The sequence below is a fragment of the Acinonyx jubatus genome, chromosome B1, assembly GCF_027475565.1.
Source record: "Acinonyx jubatus isolate Ajub_Pintada_27869175 chromosome B1, VMU_Ajub_asm_v1.0, whole genome shotgun sequence".
NCBI classification, from domain to species: Eukaryota; Metazoa; Chordata; class Mammalia; order Carnivora; family Felidae; genus Acinonyx; species Acinonyx jubatus.
The window spans coordinates 76,350,985-76,369,380 of NC_069382.1; the positions used below are offsets into that span (position 1 = coordinate 76,350,985).

The 18,396-nt window shown below is 35.6% G+C and overlaps 1 protein-coding gene across 3 annotated transcripts in view; it reads left to right on the forward strand.

Moving 5' to 3' along the window:
• IQCM (IQ motif containing M) overlaps positions 1-18,396 on the forward strand; it is a 648,904-nt gene that overhangs the window by 592,585 nt on the left and 37,923 nt on the right. For 2 of the 3 annotated variants that reach the window (XM_053216880.1, XM_053216879.1), the window contains exon 15: positions 18,139-18,256. In XM_053216880.1, coding sequence (XP_053072855.1) covers positions 18,139-18,204 — 66 coding nt within the window. In that variant the 3' untranslated portion in view covers positions 18,205-18,256. Of the gene's footprint in view, positions 1-18,138; positions 18,257-18,396 lie in introns of those variants that run through there. The other variant, XM_053216882.1, reaches the window with a different exon arrangement.

Consider the following 18,396-nt stretch of genomic DNA (forward strand, 5'->3'; position numbering starts at 1 on the left):
AATTGCCTTGCTCATCTACTGCCCTACCCTATTTCCAGTACCTATGGGATGTCACTTGAGCTGTTCCAGTGCCTTCTGCTCAGTGTTCTTGACTCCAGTCAGGGATGGAAGCATTCTGCTTTTTTTTTATATTGAAGAATTGGCCTCATTATTGTATAATTAAACTGTAGGTGTGTTTTATAATCATTACCTTTTAAGCAGACACCAGCATAAATTCTATTTACATTTACTTCTCAGTAAGTGACTATTTTGAGTTAGGAGTTTTCAAGGCACGATATGTGGGTTCTAAGAGTTTCTTCCACTTGGGAGGCTTGGCATGCCTTATTTTAGTTCACCCAGTTTTATTTAAAACCATCTTAAACACCACTACCACCAGCAAAGTATCTTTATGATATATTAAAGAACATTATCTCTAATAAGAATAACTATTATTTATGAAGAGTTCCCGTATTCATAAATATGATATGATAGGAAGAAAGTGAGAGGATATAATCTATTTTTTAAAAAAATTCATTAATCCTATTGAAGGCTGAACACATTTTAAATAATAAGCAAGAGCCTCAAAGACTTTGACATAAAAAAATACAAAGACCAGTAAGACAGGAGAAATTATTAAATTTCTACTGACTGATAAAGGTTTCCTACAGGACAAAGAGTTGAAGAAAAGAGATATTAGTGCTAACATGCACTAAAATACAGGGTAGATTGACAACTTGGGATGAATATTGATTAGAGAGAAATATGTGATTGTTGGAATCAGTGCAGTTTCTGTTCCAAGATCTGAATTAAAATTGAAGAATGACTAGTTGTATTTTAAACTTTTCACTTCAAAGAGTGTTCATAAAATGGAAGATGTGGACAGGTCAATAATTTACAGGACATATGTAGTTAATGAAAGGGTTTCTGGTCTCATTTAAAGAAGTTCCAATAATCTGTCCTTTTGCATATAGGAATTTCTTATTCTCATCCATAATGGATATAAGGCCAGTTAACATTTAACTGGCACATGATTGCAAAGCACTTTGCAAATATAAAATATTATGTAAGTGCCATAGAATCCATTACTTCATACTCAATCTTCAAGCAACAATTAATGAACAATGCAGTATTACAGAATGGACTTGCTAATGGAAATTTAACTTCCCTATAGCTTGAGACGATTTCAGAACATTACATAATTGTTTAAAGTCAAATTGAATTTTAATTCATACATTATTTATTCAGTTTGGTTGTCTGGCTTTAAATAGATACATATATAACATCTTACATATAAAATTACATATGAATGCATATACAAAATCTTCCATTTCCTGCATGAAGTAATAATTTTCATTCTTAGTTTCATATATTTGTTGCCTCACGACAAAACATTTTCAAGCACACTCCCTATGTTAGCATTAAGTATAATTTGCAGTAGACTCAGCCTTTCAAAGCTGGTAATGCTAAATAACTCTTATTTGAAGAATTCTAATTTTTTTAAGCCAAGTTTTTGAGGAAATGGTCAAAGAAAGGAAGCTGGGTGCCTTGGTTTTAAAACTGAAGAACGAGGTGGCATACCCTGAGGCTCTAACACGCAGACCCTGCAGGGGGTTACTGTTACCTCCCCTGAAAACTGATGGTATCGCCCAGTGTTTTCACATTGTTTGGACAGAGGATATTAGTATCAACAGCTACACTGTTTCCAATGTTTGGAGCTTTCAGGATACTTGCGTTTTTAAGGAAAAAAAAAATGAGGCAAAGTAGATACAAAGAGCCCCAGAGGTTTTATCAGTTTTCAGAACTGCCAATTTTATTAAGGCAAATGAGGTAAAGGTGGATTTCAAGAAAGAGTATCTTGAGGCACGCTGCCCTTTGAGTGAACTGAAGAGATTTTAAAAAGTGTGGGTCTCTGCTCGGTTTCTCTCTCTCTCAAAAATAAATAAACATTAAAAAATTTTAAGAAAGGGGGGGGGCGCCTGGGTGGTTCAGTCAGTTAAGCTTCCAACTTCGGCTCAGGTCTTGAGATCGCAGTTTGTGAGTTCCAGCCCCATGTTGGGTTCTGTGCTGACCGCTCAGAGCCTGGAACCTACTTCGAATTCTGTAGCGCCCTCTTTCTGCCTCTGCTCCTCCCCGACTCATGCGCTCTCTCTCTCTCTCTCTCTCTCTCTCTCAAAAGTAAATAAATATTAAAAAAAAAAAAAGAAGTGTCAGTCTCATCATTTACAAAATTTGTGCCCATAAAGTCTAGGAGAAAAAGTTTGATCGACTCTCTCCTACTTCTTTTGATATTTTTATTATGTTAAATAGATTTTATATACCTTTCAAGATAGTAATTTTGTTAAAATTTAATTGACTTGAGTCTCAATTTAGGAAAACTTTCATAGTATCTTTAGACCACTATTCCAGAACTTTCTAGAAGAAGAAATGAAAGCATTTTGTTCTACAAACTTCTGAATATTTCTGCAGCATGTGACCCAAGTGCTTGTGGGGTAGTTAATTTACTCATTCATTCTGCCTTTTATTCATTCAGAAGACATTTATGAATTGCTACTATGTACTATGTATGCCATTGTGTAAGAAAGTGAATATGATGGGGTTGTGTTAGGAAGTTCACGGTGGAGATCAGAAAATAAACAATTATCATACAATTGGGCAGCTGGTGGGATAGATTTCTGTACAACGAAGTGTCTCTAATAGTCTGAAAGGTCAGGTGAGTGGAGACAAGTCACTCTGAATAAGCGAGTTTCAGTTTCCATGAGTAAGGCAGGAAAGGATGTTCCTGGTAGAAGGGAGAGGAATGTCAAATCTCAGGCAGCAGATAAGATTATAGGACACACAAAACATATGATCAGAATATAGGAGATATATAAAAGAGTGGCAGAAAATATAGCTAGAGTGAGAGACAGGGAGAGTGAGAGCCAGAGCAAGAGAGATAAGATCAGGAAGGCACTTGTATGTAATGCTAATGAGTTTGAAGTTTATCATGAAGGCGTTAAAGAGACACCAAAGAATAGTTGCTGAATGGATGAGTGAATGAAAATGCAAGCAAGATAAGAATACTTCTAATGCATTTCCAAATTGAAATGGAAACTTTTGGCAGTTTTGGTGCTCTTATATGGCCGCGACATATATGTATATATATGTACATATACATACATATATATACACATATATACATACATATATACATATATACATATATGTATATATGTACATATACGTATATATGTATGTATATGTACATATATATACATATATACATATATACATATATGTATACATATGTACATATACGTATATATGTATGTATATGTATATATACACACACACACAGATACATATTTTTATCATAAGAAAGTTATGTATCTTAGGTGTATCATCATAGATAGATATATCTATGTAAAAATACAACATACGTGTACATATATACATGTGTATGCATGTGTATATATTTTTAAAATTATCTATATACATCATCAAGGGAAGGGCATGGTCACCATGTTTTCCTGGGTCCTAGACGAGGGACTAGCACAAAGTGGATGCTCAATAAATGTGTGTCGATTTAATGTCTGAATAAGTAGATTTTAAGCAATAGAGTGATTGTGGATAAGGAAGCCATTTCTGGGACTATGAGATGGAAAACAATGTGAAAGAAGGAAAACTCAGAGATGATCAGTGCATTAATGTAGCTAGTGGTGTGGAGAAGAAATGATGAAAAGCTAAATTAAGAGACTTGAGGACAGAAAGGCTGAGAAAGCGTTAAGACATTACTCTTAGAACTGGGCTGACAATGAGATGAGTGTGCTTAGGGATAGCAAAGCAGGATAGATTCCAGGCTTCTTGCTTGGGCTAATGAACGGATGGCAGGCCATCCCTCAGAGAGGGAATTTAGGAGAAGTGGACTTGAGATGTGAAAATAAAATTTTATCATAGACATGTTGTTGTTGAACTCCTGGTGAGACATCCAGGGGATGGTAAGAGGGCAGCTCAATATATCATTGCAGGGATTTTAGGTGGTAGATAAAGCTGAGAGGGTGAATATTTCTCAGAAAGAGTAATTTAAAAAAGAAAAGGATTGGGCACACAAGCTGAGGTGCATGGGAGAGAATTCCACACAAGAGACAGAAGAAATACCCAGAGTTCTGGGAGGACAACTAGGGAAGTGCAGGGTCACCAGAGCTAAAGGAGAAAATAGATCACTTTTTACTGTCCATGACAAATTTTAAACATCCATATAGAGACATGAAGAAGAATAAAGCAAATCATTAAATACTTAATTGAGACCTCACTCTCTGTGATAATAAGGGTCCTGGATTAGAGAACATGTCTAATCAACATGGTAAAGCAACCCAACTTAGATGTTCTCTTATCTTTAATTCAAGAGTTCTTCTCTTCATTCCTATGCCCTTCTAATATACACAAGGAGTATGGTGATAAAACCCATGAGCTGTACATAATATGGAGGCAACACCCCTATCTTAGGGGCTGTATGGTCCAATTTTTGTTCCTAGACTCCCTCCCCCACCACACACACACACACACACACACACACACACACACACACACACTTCCCTTTCAAGAACAGGTTGTTTCCCTTGCTTTAAAGTCATTTATCAACGTAATGGTACCAGTATTCCTTGAGTGCTTGTCAGATTAAAGGCTCTGAAAACTTCATATAAATCATGTCATTATGTCTCTTAGTCCTGAAAATTATTTTTTCTGCAAATAGCTAATTTTACATAAAAAGGAAACCAGGCACAGCTACTTAGTTGGCAAGCTAGGAAGGTGGGATTTGAATGCAAGCAGTTAAACTTTAAAGCCTTACCCTTCACCATACTTTAAAAGCCATACCTATAACACCATACATTCTCAACATTAGCAAAGTAATAATTAGACACCCCTTCAATCAGAACTAATCATTGAAATTTGTAAAAGGTGAACTTATTTATTACAATAGTGATCTGTATATAATTATACTCTTTTGTGCCCTGGAAGATTTACTTGGGAAGGGTATTAGCTAGAGCTGTATTTCTTTTCTACAACAAGAATAATAAATAAAATGACATGGTAGTACGGGATTCATCATGCTTTGTTACTTAGTGTCTATTTACAAGATTTAAATTATAGTTTTCTAGGCATACTTTTATGTAACATCTCTTAAAAATGTTATGTGTGTATAATAAATTAGATTCTCTAATTATTATTATTGCCTAACTGTTGATAATTGAAAGTCAGTGTCTGATTTATTTTTGAAGACTGGTAAAGTTCTGATAAGCAGGAAGATGAAAATCAAATCCAGAAACTAAATGAATTTATTAGTACTCATATTAAGCTAAAATCCTTATCAGCATAGAGTTAGAGGTTATATAAGCTGATGGAAAACGATTCTAGATCTAAGAAGACTAATAAAGGCACCTAATTCCAAAAGAAGTTAAAATATCTGGAGAATATTTTTATAGAAGTAACTATAAAAAGATAGGTAATGTACATAAGCACAAAATGTTTAGGATTTTCCCATCTCATAGGCAAATTAAGACATTTTCAGTGGATCTAAAACAGATGAGTAAGAATAGGAAAGTGATTCAATAGGAAGAATCACCAATATGAATTGATAAATATTGAATCATGAATAATGCATGTATCACAGGTGATAAAAAATGAGCTGGTGATTCTGGACATGAATAGAAATAGGAGAGGAATTTGTTCATCCCAAGCAATATAAGAGGTGGCATTCACTATTTTATAACTCCAGGTGGTATCACTCGCTTTCACATCTTGCTAATAGATCCCCAGTCCAACATTGCTGCCTTCTGTTTTCCTTGAGGTAAGAATTCTGAAGATAAAGTGACATTGATCCTGCTGCTGCCATTTCTTTTGAGTTTGACATTGTAACTCAGCATATTAATGGCAAGTGTCTTCATGATCTGCATCTTCATGAGGTGTTTCAAATTGTCAGTGTATTTAAATGGAAAAGGACCTACAGTATCACTATCTTAATTTCTCTGCAATCTCTCAGTAACTTAACCTCTGATTTAACTCAGGACTTCTTTGTGTAGGTAACTGATTCTAGCTTGAGACTCTTTTCTTTAGACACACTATTATTCTGTTCTCTTCTTTGCCCATTTTATTTTTTAAGGGGTAGGTATCTCTTTAGTCCTAAGCCTTCGTTCTCTGCCAATTCTCTACCCTCTGCCCTCTGCTCAAGCTTCTCCCTCCCTAAGACATTTCAGTTTCTTCTAGAGGTGGAGACAGCAGGTGGTAGTGATGGAGAAGGTCTGTTCCTATTCAACATGGGATGAATTTTGGAGCCCTTTTTTCCTCTGTCTGAATATTTTGGAACTGCTTTCCATAGTTATGAAGGAATCTTGCTTCCTGGCCCCCACTCACTGACGTTTCCCCCACCATCCGTCTGTGAGCATTGCTTTGTTTCTGTGATCACTGAACTGAAACCAGTTGAGTGTCAGCACTTAGCCCATATGTTCATTAGCAGTGAATCTGTAATTAATTTCTCGTGGTTTGAAGTTAATGAGACTGTGTGTGTGTGTGTGTGTGTGTGTGTGTGTGTGTATGGGTATGCACAGGAGCACTGTGTTTATGGGTTTTTAAATGATTGTTTAATTATTTTTCTTGCATTCATAATGAAGGGACCTTGTTTTGTTTGGCTGTTTACCAATAGAATTTTTGCATAAATCTGTGTACATATCATACGTGGAAAAAAAATCTCACTTTTGAGCTGTTTTGTTTATTTTCAAGGCAAGAATATTTTACTGGCACAACAGTAAAACTTAAACTATTTCACAGGGAGATTTAGACCTGGTTTTACATGTTCCTCTCCAGAAAACCACATCATAAATAGTCTATGAAAGCTTGAAACTAGCCATGTAATAATATTAGGTATTGTTTAGAAAGTTTTATTGTTGAATAGTAGCTGATAGATAGTCAAAAGAGAAATTTAAAAATTAAAAGCAGTGCGCCAGCATAAGCCCACTTTATTTGTATATACACATATATTCTATACGAAATGTATCAGTATTTTGTGTCATTTCTACAATAATCATTTATTATATATGTAATAAGACAAAAACAAAAGATATTCATATTACAGACAAAAGCACACATCGTCATATAGTTTCAAAACATATTGATACTTGGTGCTTCTCCATCTATTTTCAAGCCCATAGACACTTATAGGTATGTGAATTTGCTAATTTAACAAACATTTGTTGAAAGCATACTATTTGCAAATCAATATGAAAGATTCAAAGACAAAGAAATATGGCTTCAGGGCTGATAGCAGGGGCAGGTTGGGAAGTTAAAGCTATCAGAGAAGGCATGCGCATTCTCCAGAGTCCATAGAATTTATAATTTTTGAGAATATAATTTTTTAAGTTTATTTATTCATTTTGAGAGCGGGGGTGGAGCACACAAGGGAGGGGCGGGAAGAGAAGGAGAGAAAGAATCCCAAGCAGGCTCTGCACGATCACCACAGAGCCTGACGCAGGGCTTGATACCATGAGATCATGACCTGAGCTGGAATTAAGAGTCAGATGCTCAACTGACTAAGCCACCCAGGTGCTCCGAGAATATTTATGTTTAATATCTCCATAGCAAAAAATCTAATTTGTGTTTGATATGCTTATAAAGATTCAGACTATAGATTCTAGAATCCTAAGTATTTGGGAAGTTAGTAAATAGCTATGGAATCTTTAACCTAAGTAGTTGCATTTTGATTAATCAAAACAGGCTGGGGATCTGCCTTATCCTTTTCTTGTGATTAAGAGCATGGGAGTAGGAATTAGAATGAGTTTGAATATTGGCTCCCTGTTTACTAGCTGTGGAACCAGAAAGAGGACATAATCTTTCTACTTTTCAGTTTTAACAATTTTTTTAGTAGTTCCAACTGCATACATTTGTAGTGAGAGTTGAAAGAAAAAAAACATTCTAAAGAATTTATCACAACGTCTGGCCAAAAATAAATAAATAAATAAATAAATAAATAAATAAATAAATAAAAAGGATAGTTAATAAATACTCTTAGTATCACCAGTATTTGTATTATTACTGGTTTATTTTTTAATGTTTATTTATTTTTGAGAGAGACAGAGCAGGGGAGGGGCAGAGAGAGAGAAGGAGACACAGAATCCAAAGCAGCTCCAGGCTCTGAGCCGTCAGCACAGAGCCCAACGTGGGACTTGAACTCACGGACAGTGAGATCATGCCCTGAGCCAAAGTTGGACGCTTAATGGACTGAGCCACCCAGGTGCCCCTGTGTTATTACTGGTTAAGAGGCGAGTGTCCCAGAGCGCCTGGGTGGCTCGGTCGGTTAAGCGTCTGACTTCGGCTCAGGTCATGATCTCATGGTCCGTGAGTTCAAGCCCGGCGTCGGGCTCTGTGCTGACTGCTCAGAGCCTGGAGCCTGTTTCAGATTCTGTGTCTCCCTCTCTCTCTGCCCCTCCCCTGTTCATGCTCTGTCTCTCTCTGTCTCAAAAATAAATAAACGTTAAAAAAAATTAAAAAAAAAAGAGGCAAGTGTCTCAAAAGTCATAATAATTCTGATTTTCCCTTTGTGATCCTGAAATAAGAAGTTACCCATTCTCACAGAGAAAAAGCTGTGAAAGGAAAATTTGGAGGAGAAATACAATTTTGCTGACAAAGGAGAATTAAGGAGATGGCTCCTCTCAGTGCTACTCCTTTTATCAGTCCTCTCACTTAAAAAAGGAAAAGATGTAGCTGCTCATGCATTCCATCCATACCAAGTGCTCCTCCTTTGGGGTCTGAGTTGTATGGCATGTAAGTCATTCTGAATTCTGGTCCTGGAGAGAAGCTTTTTTGTCTTTGGCTACGCTAGCTTGGTGTAGCAAGCAGAAAGTGATTCTGAATGACCAAGAAATAATTATCACTCTCTCAAGATCCCAGGTCAATTAGAAGGTGTGTGGGGGCTTGGAACTCTGTCAGATTAATGAAGTTCCTGCTTGCTAGTTGATGCCAAGACCCCGGAAAGACCTGAAGGTGTTGCTTCACTATTCCTGAAAAAGAGAATAGGATGTCTACCAGGTTTTGATGCTTCTAAAAAGCAGTAAGTCAGAGTTATCTTGGCTCAAGGAGTTTGGCAGGAACATTTATTTCCTATTCTTAGATGCACAAGAAGACAAAATCTCCTGGCTTCCCTTGTTAGGAGTTTTGTACCATATAATTGAGCTTAGGTTCACAAGATGTGGGCAAATGTATATAAGCCACTTCTAGGTCTGGTCCTTAGAAGCATCTTACATGATCCTCCAGTCTTCTTTCTTTCCTTGCCTTGGCATCCTTGGGGAGTATGTATTCTAAATCACACAGCTATAGGGTGGAGGAGAGATTCCTGACCTGTATGACTCTATGTAAGGGAGAAATAAATCTTTATTGTATTACACCACTGAAATTTCAGAGTTTATATGTTATTTCAATAGAGCCCAGACTATCCTGACTTATGTAGGGTGAGTGCTAACTCTCCAACAGTCAGGAGAATGGTTGCAAACATTACTTGCAAAATAATATTTTTGCAAGCATAAATCAGATCATACCTTTTTCATATTTATAACACTCCAGTGATTTCCTCTTAGAATAAAATCTGAGCTCCTGGCATACTCTAAAAGACCCTGCAAAACCTGATCTCTGTATCCCTGTCTGGCCTCAGGGCCTATATTTCCCTTTCACTTCATTCCACATAAACTCACCTCTTTGTAATTTTTTGAATATGCCATGGATGTGTCATAGTTATGGCCTGTGTATGCACATGACTTCACATCACAATGTCTTTGCCTGGAAGGTCACATGACTGGCTGTTTCTTAACCTTCAAGGCTCTGTTCATATGTTATCTCCCCAGTGACACTGCCCCCAGTGAATCTCTCTCCCTTCATGTTAGGTTTATTTTCTTCAGAATATCTGAAATGATGGTATCCAAATATATACTCAATTATTGTCTGTATCCCTCATCCCTCTAGCCCTCATAGGGCTAGAATACAAGCCCCATAATGTCAGGCACCTCGTTTGCTATATTCTTGTGTCTAAAATAGTGCCTGACACATAGCCTATATTCACTAGTAAATTTTTACTTAATTAATGAAAGACACAAAGGGTTTTTTATCTTAAGTCCTAGTGGCAATATAACATAAATTTTGATTCCACAGGTCTGTGTAACACAAAGACCAATATTACAAGGATTATATTAGAATATACTTATACTGAATTGAATACTGTTCTTTAAAATTTTTATGTGTATCCACAACCTGAGAATATGTCCTTATTTGGAAATTAGATCTTTGCAGATATAATCAAGTGAACATGAGGTCATACTGGGTTACAGGGGGTGGTAAATCCAATATGACTGATAACCTTATAGAAAGGATAATTTGGACACAGACAGACACAGATAGGGAGAACACTATGTTAAGAGGGAGGTGGACATTGGGTTATGATTCCACAATCCAAGAAACACCAAGAATTGCCCATAACCACCACACACTAGGAAGAAGTAAGGAAGGATGAAGCCTTTTGAGGAATCATGGCCTCACTCACACATCAATTTCAAACTTTTAGCCTTCAGAACCATGAGAATAAATTTATATTGTATTAAATCACCAAGTTTGTGATACTTTTACAGCAGCCATAGGAAATTAATACAATATTAACAAAATTCAAAAAGCATAATTTAAAGCAGTGTGTTACTGACATAAAGAAGTTAAAATCATCATGATGAGCACAGGGTGATGTATGGAATACATGTATGGAATGACTATATTGTACACCTGGAATGTATATAACACTGTATGGTAACTGTACTAGAATAATTTTTTTTAATTTAAAAAAAGGGATAAAAAATAAATTAGGGTCATAGAAAAGAAAGGGAAAAATTGAAATAAATTCAGCTACACAAGGATTTTATAAGACAAAGTAAAATATACAAATAAAGCAGAAGGGATGTCTATTTTAAAAATTGTGTGGCCAGAACCACATAGCAATTGGCAAAAAAAAAAAAAATGACCCAAATGGGTTATACTTAATTTATACATATCCTTCTGGAATTACCCTCCCCTTTAATTTAAGTAACAATAAATTGAACCTCATTCTACATGATTTCAGAAAAACTAATCTCTTGTCCAAGTATTTCTGAGTATTTTTAGGGCTCCTTTACATATATTTTGGGAGTCAAGTATTCTACCAGTCCAGCATTCTTTGACCAACTTTACCTCCAAAACACAAACTTGGACATTTCTTCATTCCTCATGTTGCAGCGGCCTAGATAATACATAGGCCAAAGCTAAAATAATAAAATGACATGTTGAAAATTTTTTTTAATTAAAACTGAAAATAAAATATTCTAGATCCCAGAATCCATTGGGCATACCTACCAACGCACAGAGGATTCTCTTATAGGCTACCTTTCTCCATAGTTTATAGCCAGCCCTCACTATTTCTGGGACAACTTATTCCTCCTACTGACTTCCTCCATTCCATGTTTCCTGTCATTTTGTCCCTAAGTTATGATCCTCCCAACCACTTCCAACTTTAGCACCACATGTGGAGACCCCACCAGTGAAATTACCAAATCAGTTAATATCATAAAAAAATCTCAACGCCAGAAATACACATCTTTCAGAGCAAATCCTAGGGAATATGGTTTTCCCCTGTATACAATCAAAAATAACAACCTCTAAGCTAGTACACACTTTTCTTTTTAAAATCTATGGATGTAAATCAACCACAAGAAAAAATTTGGAAAGGCAACAAATACTTGGAGACTAAAGAACATCCTACTAAAGAATTAATGGGCTAACCAAGAAGTTAAAGAGGAAATTAAAAAGTTCGTGGAAGCCAATGAAAATGATAACACCACAACCCAAAACCTCTGGGATGCAGCAAAGGCAGTCATAAGAGGGAAGTATATAGCAATCCAGGCCTTCCCAAAGAAGGAAGAAAGATCTCAGATACACAAGATACTCACTATGTTGTACCCTAGTCTTATGCCTTACGGAGCTGGAAAAGGAACAGCAAAAAAACAAAAACAAAAACAAAAACAAAAACAAAAAACCCAGCAGAAGACAGGAAATAATAAAGATTAGAGCATAAATTAATGCTATCAAAACCAAAAAAAAAAAAAAACCAAAACAAAACAAAACAAAAAAAAACAAAAATAACAGTAGAACAGATCAATGAAACCAGAAGCTGGTTCTTTGAAAGAATTAATGAAACTGATAAACCACTAGCCAGTTTGATCAAAAAGAAAAAAGGAAAGGACCCAAATAAATAAAATCAAGAATGAAAGAGGAAAGATCACAACGAACACAGTAGAAATAAAAACAATAATAAGAGAATATTATGAGCAATTATATGCCAATAAAATGGGCAATCTGGAAGAAATGGACAAGTTCCTAGAAACGTATACACTAACAAAACTGAAACAGGAAGAAATAGAAAATTTGAACAGACCCATAACCCGTAAATAAATAGAATTAGTGATCAAAAATCTCCCAAAAAACAAGAGCCCAGGACCAGATGGCTTTCCAGGGGAATTCTACCAAACTTTCACTCTTTCTATGAAGCCAGCATTACCTTGATTCCAAAACCAGACAGAGACCCCACTAAAAAGGAGAACTATAAGACCAACTTCCCTGATGAACATGGATGCAAAAGTCCTCAACATGATATTAGCCAACTGGATCCAATAATACATTAAAAAAATTGTTCACCACGACCAAGTGGGATTTATACCTGGGATGCAGGGCTGGTTCAATATCTGTAAAATCTATGGATGAAAGGCAACTTTTACAATTTGACATAATAAGATATAGAAGGACACTGAAAAAATTATCATATGTTAACAATGCTTTTGCAATAAAAGTAAAATTCACATAAGAAGAGAACAGTTGTTGGAGATCTTTGAATACAGTTGATAAGGGTTTGCTATTTGTCATATAAAAAGAACTATTACAAAATCAACGTAGAATGAGTGGCATTGCAAGCAAACTCGTATAATGGTCCTTTGAATAGGCATGACACAGAAATCTGGGAGTTTATCCATAAAAATGGAGACTAGGGTACAACATAGTGAGTATCATAGTTTATGAGCAAGAGAATCCCCAAGTGAGGTACAGATTAACTGTCTTCTCTGCACAAAGCCACAGGCAGGAGGAAAAAGTCCTGGAAAAGAGAAAGTGGTCAGCCTTCGTTTCATTAGGAAAACAGATCATCAGCACAGGACCCTCCTGTCTCACAAAATGGGAGAGGCCAACACACAGCTAAGGCTAGGCTTCTGAACTCTGAAGTGGTTCCCCAAGTAGTGCTTTGAGGGTGGGAAGAGCAAAAATGTGACTTTCTGGGACTCACTACTGATGGCCAAGAAGCCCAAACAGGAAAACTCCCCATCTTTTCACCCATTGCAACCAAGTGGAGACTCAATAACTCTGCAAATTGACATCACAAGGAATGGGAAAATATTTGACTCACTTTTAGAATTTTCCATTTTTTTTTCAGTTACAGCATTTTCCTGAATTATAAAAATAATTGATAATTAGCTGTAAAAGTTTCAAGAAGATGCAGGAAATGAAAAATAAAAAATAAGAATGATTGACAATTCCATTACTTAGAAATAGTCACTGGTAACTTTTTGGTGTTTTATATTTCTATGTGTAATTTTCTACTTATATATCTCTATCAATGACTATCTGCATGTATCTGAGTGATGTATCTGTATAACATTCCATCCAAAGGATATACCGTAACTTAATTACCCCTATTCTTTAGAAACCTTGAATTTTTCTAAATGTTGCCATTATACTTGTATAATATGTATACAGAGTATGTAAAATAATATGAAATTTCATTATAGTGAAATTATATGTATATCTCTGTATAGCTTTCTTATAATTAAAAAACATAATTTGCTAGAATATTTATGGATAAATTCAGGCATGAACATTAAAAAAAATTTTTTTTAGTATTTATTTTTGGAGAGAGAGAGACAGAGTGTGAGTGGGTGAGGGGCAGAGAGAATGGGAGACACAGAATCCCAAGCAGGCTCCAGGCTCTGAGCTGTCAGCACAGAGCTTGACATGGGGCCCGAACTCACAAACCGTCAAATCATGACTTGAGCCAAAGTTGGATGCTTAACTGACTGAGCTACCCAGGGGCCCCATGGCATGAACATTTTCAAAGGTATTGATAAACATTGTTAGGGTTTATTCCACAAATTCACACCAGCTTAAATAACTACCTTTATCAAACTAGATATCAAACTACCTTTATCAAAATAACTACCTTTATCAAATCTCTTTTAACATTTACTTTCCAATATTAGATGCTAGTATTTTGCTTTTAACCTTTGTCAATCTCATAGTTCAAAAATACATAATTTTAATTATAATTTCTTTATTATTAGTGAGATGGAATATGTTAAATTCTTTTTTCTGCTAATTAAATTCTCATTATAAATCAGTAATAGGAGAAATTATAATATGAATTACATTAGGAAAAAAGAAAATGATTAAATTTGATGTAATGCATAGTCCCAAGTGTACCACATAAAGACAAAATAGGAAACTTATATGAACTCTAATGTGGACCTTTGTTTCTGTTACATTTGGCACAAAAATTACACATGAAAAATTTAAATTCTCTAGCACCAAAGATATACAAATTCATGTAATGACAAATTGCCATTTATGCTAAAAGTGAATCAGCCACAGTTAAATACCTACTGTTGTGATATTTTGAGTTCCTGTGTTAAGGGTAGCATCTAGCAGAGGAGGAAAAGATTTGGGTGGCAAATTAATAAGGTATGGCTGATGAAAAATGGCTGGTTTCAAGAGCAAATGAATTATTCAGCAGTTACAGATTTTTGCAGCCAAGGAAGGGAAAGAAATTATATATCGTCAAGTTAAGATAGAGTCTGTTTTAGCCATAGTATGTGTACTAATGTCCAGGATTTAGTAGGGATAGAGTTTAAGAATAACTGAACTGGAGAGGAAGCTTTAGGTTACGATATCTTCCAAACCATAGCAGGGTGAACGGTTAACCATCATCACTGGCCACTGATGATTTCAGTTTTGTAATGATGCAATGCCCCCATGTCCTTGTTTGTCTAAAAGTAAGAAAACTATTTGCAAATTTGTCACAAGGGAGATAGCAATGCGATTGACAGAAAGAAGCCAATGGAAAGAGATAATAGAATACAATTTACTTTCCATAAGTGTAGAAAAACTAAACTGGATTGAAGTTAGTCTACAATCCAAGAAACACCAATCATATCATTGATATTGATAACATGATCAATATCCATAATTCCCTGGCATACAGGTCTTCATACTAACAACACTCCCTGTGCAAGTCCTTCAAGATGCATCCCACCCATGCTTTTTGCTTAAATATACTCCTAGGCCCTTTTACCCACGATGGAAAATGTGGCCTGTTTTTCCATGAGGTGTAAGCAACTGGTAGCACTGTAGGCACATTACTGAGAATTTACTGTGAGGTGAGTGACCCAGAGACTGTTTTCCAAACACGTTGTCCCTAGCAGTCCTAGATTGCAGGCTTTCTGAGGGTTTAGTCCTGAAGTTATAAAATGACAACTGTATGCTGAATATGGGTTACTTTATTCTAGTTATCAAAAAAAAAAATCCAGTCAGAAGAAAAAACCCATCCATTATTTTAGTATATTCTTAGATGTTTCCAGCAGTAGGCATGAGTTGGGTGTGACTTAAAATTTAAATATAATGGTTTTCTACCAGTGGCTGTAGTTTGTATTTCCTTATAATTAGAGTTGATATGATTAAATTCCACTGAAATTATCTGTGCTATCTATGTGGTGATGATAGTGTAATATCTTAAATACACACATGATCAATATTGAGTTTTCATTATGATGGTCAAAAATAGGTCTTGTGGCATAACTTGTTATTTTGATATTCAAGAGGTCAATAACCCATTTAAGAGTAAATCCTGCAATTCAAGAGAAACAGCAACAGGTGGAGATAATCAGCTCTATTCAGACCTAAAAAATGTTTTCAAATCAGGATATTTTTACTATGATTTGTAGGTTTGGCTTAGTCACTTAGTAAAGTGTAATCTGGAAAAAGTTCATGCTTGGGGCAACTTGGTGGCTCAGCTGGTTAAGCATCTGACTTCAGCTCAGGTCATGTTGTCACTGTTCATGAGTTCGAGCCCTGTGTCTGGCTCTGTGCCTGGAGCCTGCTTGGGATTCTGTGTCTCCCTGTCTCTCTCTGCCCCTCCCCCACTTGTGTGTGAGCACGCGCACTCTCTCTCTCTCAAAAATAAACAAACACTAAAAAAGTTAATGCTTTAAATTTACCACTGAATAACATTTAGCCAGTGATTCTTAGCTAGTCAAACAATTTACTGTTACCATATGATAGAATCACCTTTGGAATTGGCTCACTGACAAAAGCATTTAAATAGTCCACGAGCTTTGATTCCTAGAAAGCAGTTTAAGTTCCATAGCTTATCATGAAAATCAGGCAAGTATCAGTAATATACAAAATGTATTTCATTTTATTTATTTTTTAAAGCCAACAGCATGGCATCTTCAAATATCTTTTCTTTCTGCCTTCTGCTTCCATTGTGTTTTTCTCTGACCTATAAAATATATTTTAATATGAAATCAAGATATATTAAAAATATTTAAAATATATGCTTGTTTTAAATTGTAAAGATTATGTACAGCAAATCAGATCCAGTAAAGTCTCCAAAATAGTTTATTTTTTTTCTAAACGGGAAACTGGAGAGTGGAGACAATAAGAGTATATACAAACATTAGATGTTTATAGCAGCATTATCTACAATAGCTAAATTATGGAAATAACCCATGTGTCTATCAATAGATGGGTGGATAAGGAAGAGTGGTACACACACACACACACACACACACACACACACAATGGAATATTACTAAGCTATGAAAGTGAATGTAATCTTGCAATGACATGGATGGAACTATAGAGTATTATGTAAGTGAAATAGGTCATTCAGAGAAAGACAAATACCATATGATTTACTCATATGTGGAATTTAAGAAATGAAACAAATGAGCAAAAAGTAGAAGGAGAGAGAGAGAAAGGCAAACCAAGAAACAGACTCTTAACTACAGAGAACAAACTGATGGTTACCAGAGGGAGATGGGTTGGGGGATGACTTAAATAGGTGATGGGGATTAAGGAGTGCATTTGTTGTGATGAGCACCAGGTTGTACAACTGAAATTAATTTTATGCCATATGTTAACTAACTAGAATTTAAATATAGACCTAAAAAATTTATATACAAAAATTAGTGTTTCAAATTAGAGAGATAGTGCTGATTCACTAAAAGAGGCCATTCATTACAAAACTAATAAAAAATTCTGGAACAAGGCGGCATGAAATCCTTATTTAGAGGGAATAGAAATAATGAATATATACCTTCCATATAATTTGAGACATTTTAAAATATAATAGAGTTCAGAAAAACTGATTCACAAGGTCAGCAATTATGGTACGAAGGGATGAGATATTTGAATGAGGGGAAAAATTACCTTGGATAACTAAGATTGAAGGTAATTGAGAATGGTAACTGGTCACGACTAACTAATGGACTGCTACGGGGATAAATATTAGGACAGACTTTTGTTCACTTTATACATCAATGACCCAAAAGAGGGCATATGCATTAGGAGGATAAAATCTGCTGACATGGGGAATTTGAGGCGTTGAAGGTGCAGTCACAAAAGCGTGCTTAGACTGACTTGGACAGGCTAAAAGAGTGGAGTAATAAGTGGCTTACTCAATTCAGTTCTGAAGACAAAATTCCAGGATCTTAAAACCATAATATATATAAAAAAAGGAATATATACTTCTAAAATCTCCTGAGGATTGACCTCTGAAAGAAACACACTGAGACAAATCTTTCAAGGTATGCTTAGAAGTAAAAATATAAAGAGGAAATATAAAAGTAGACATTCAGTATATGGAAATTATATCAAGTGTGATAGAATATTCTATTGCTGCTATAAGATTCATGGGTCCTAATTTCTCATTACCTCCCCCATTTTTTCTCATTGGACGCCTACCATGCAATCAGTTCATAACATTGAGACTGTCACTACTTCTTTTTTTTTTTTCTTTTTCCTTCTTAGATATCCCAGAGAACATTAGTCATGAGGAGTGAATATCTATCTATCCTGGCTGTGCATGTTTTGTGAGACAGCTAACCAAAGAAGTCACAGCAGAGTTCTCCACCAAGGTAGACCAAGGGTATTTTGCCCCGATTACTTTCCACAGTTTCCACAGGTATCTTTGTTAATAAGAAAGAGTTAAAAAATAGAGGAGGTTAGTTGAGTAGCAGAGCAATATTTTCCAGTCAGCACTCATTTCTCTTAAGTTCTCAGAAGACA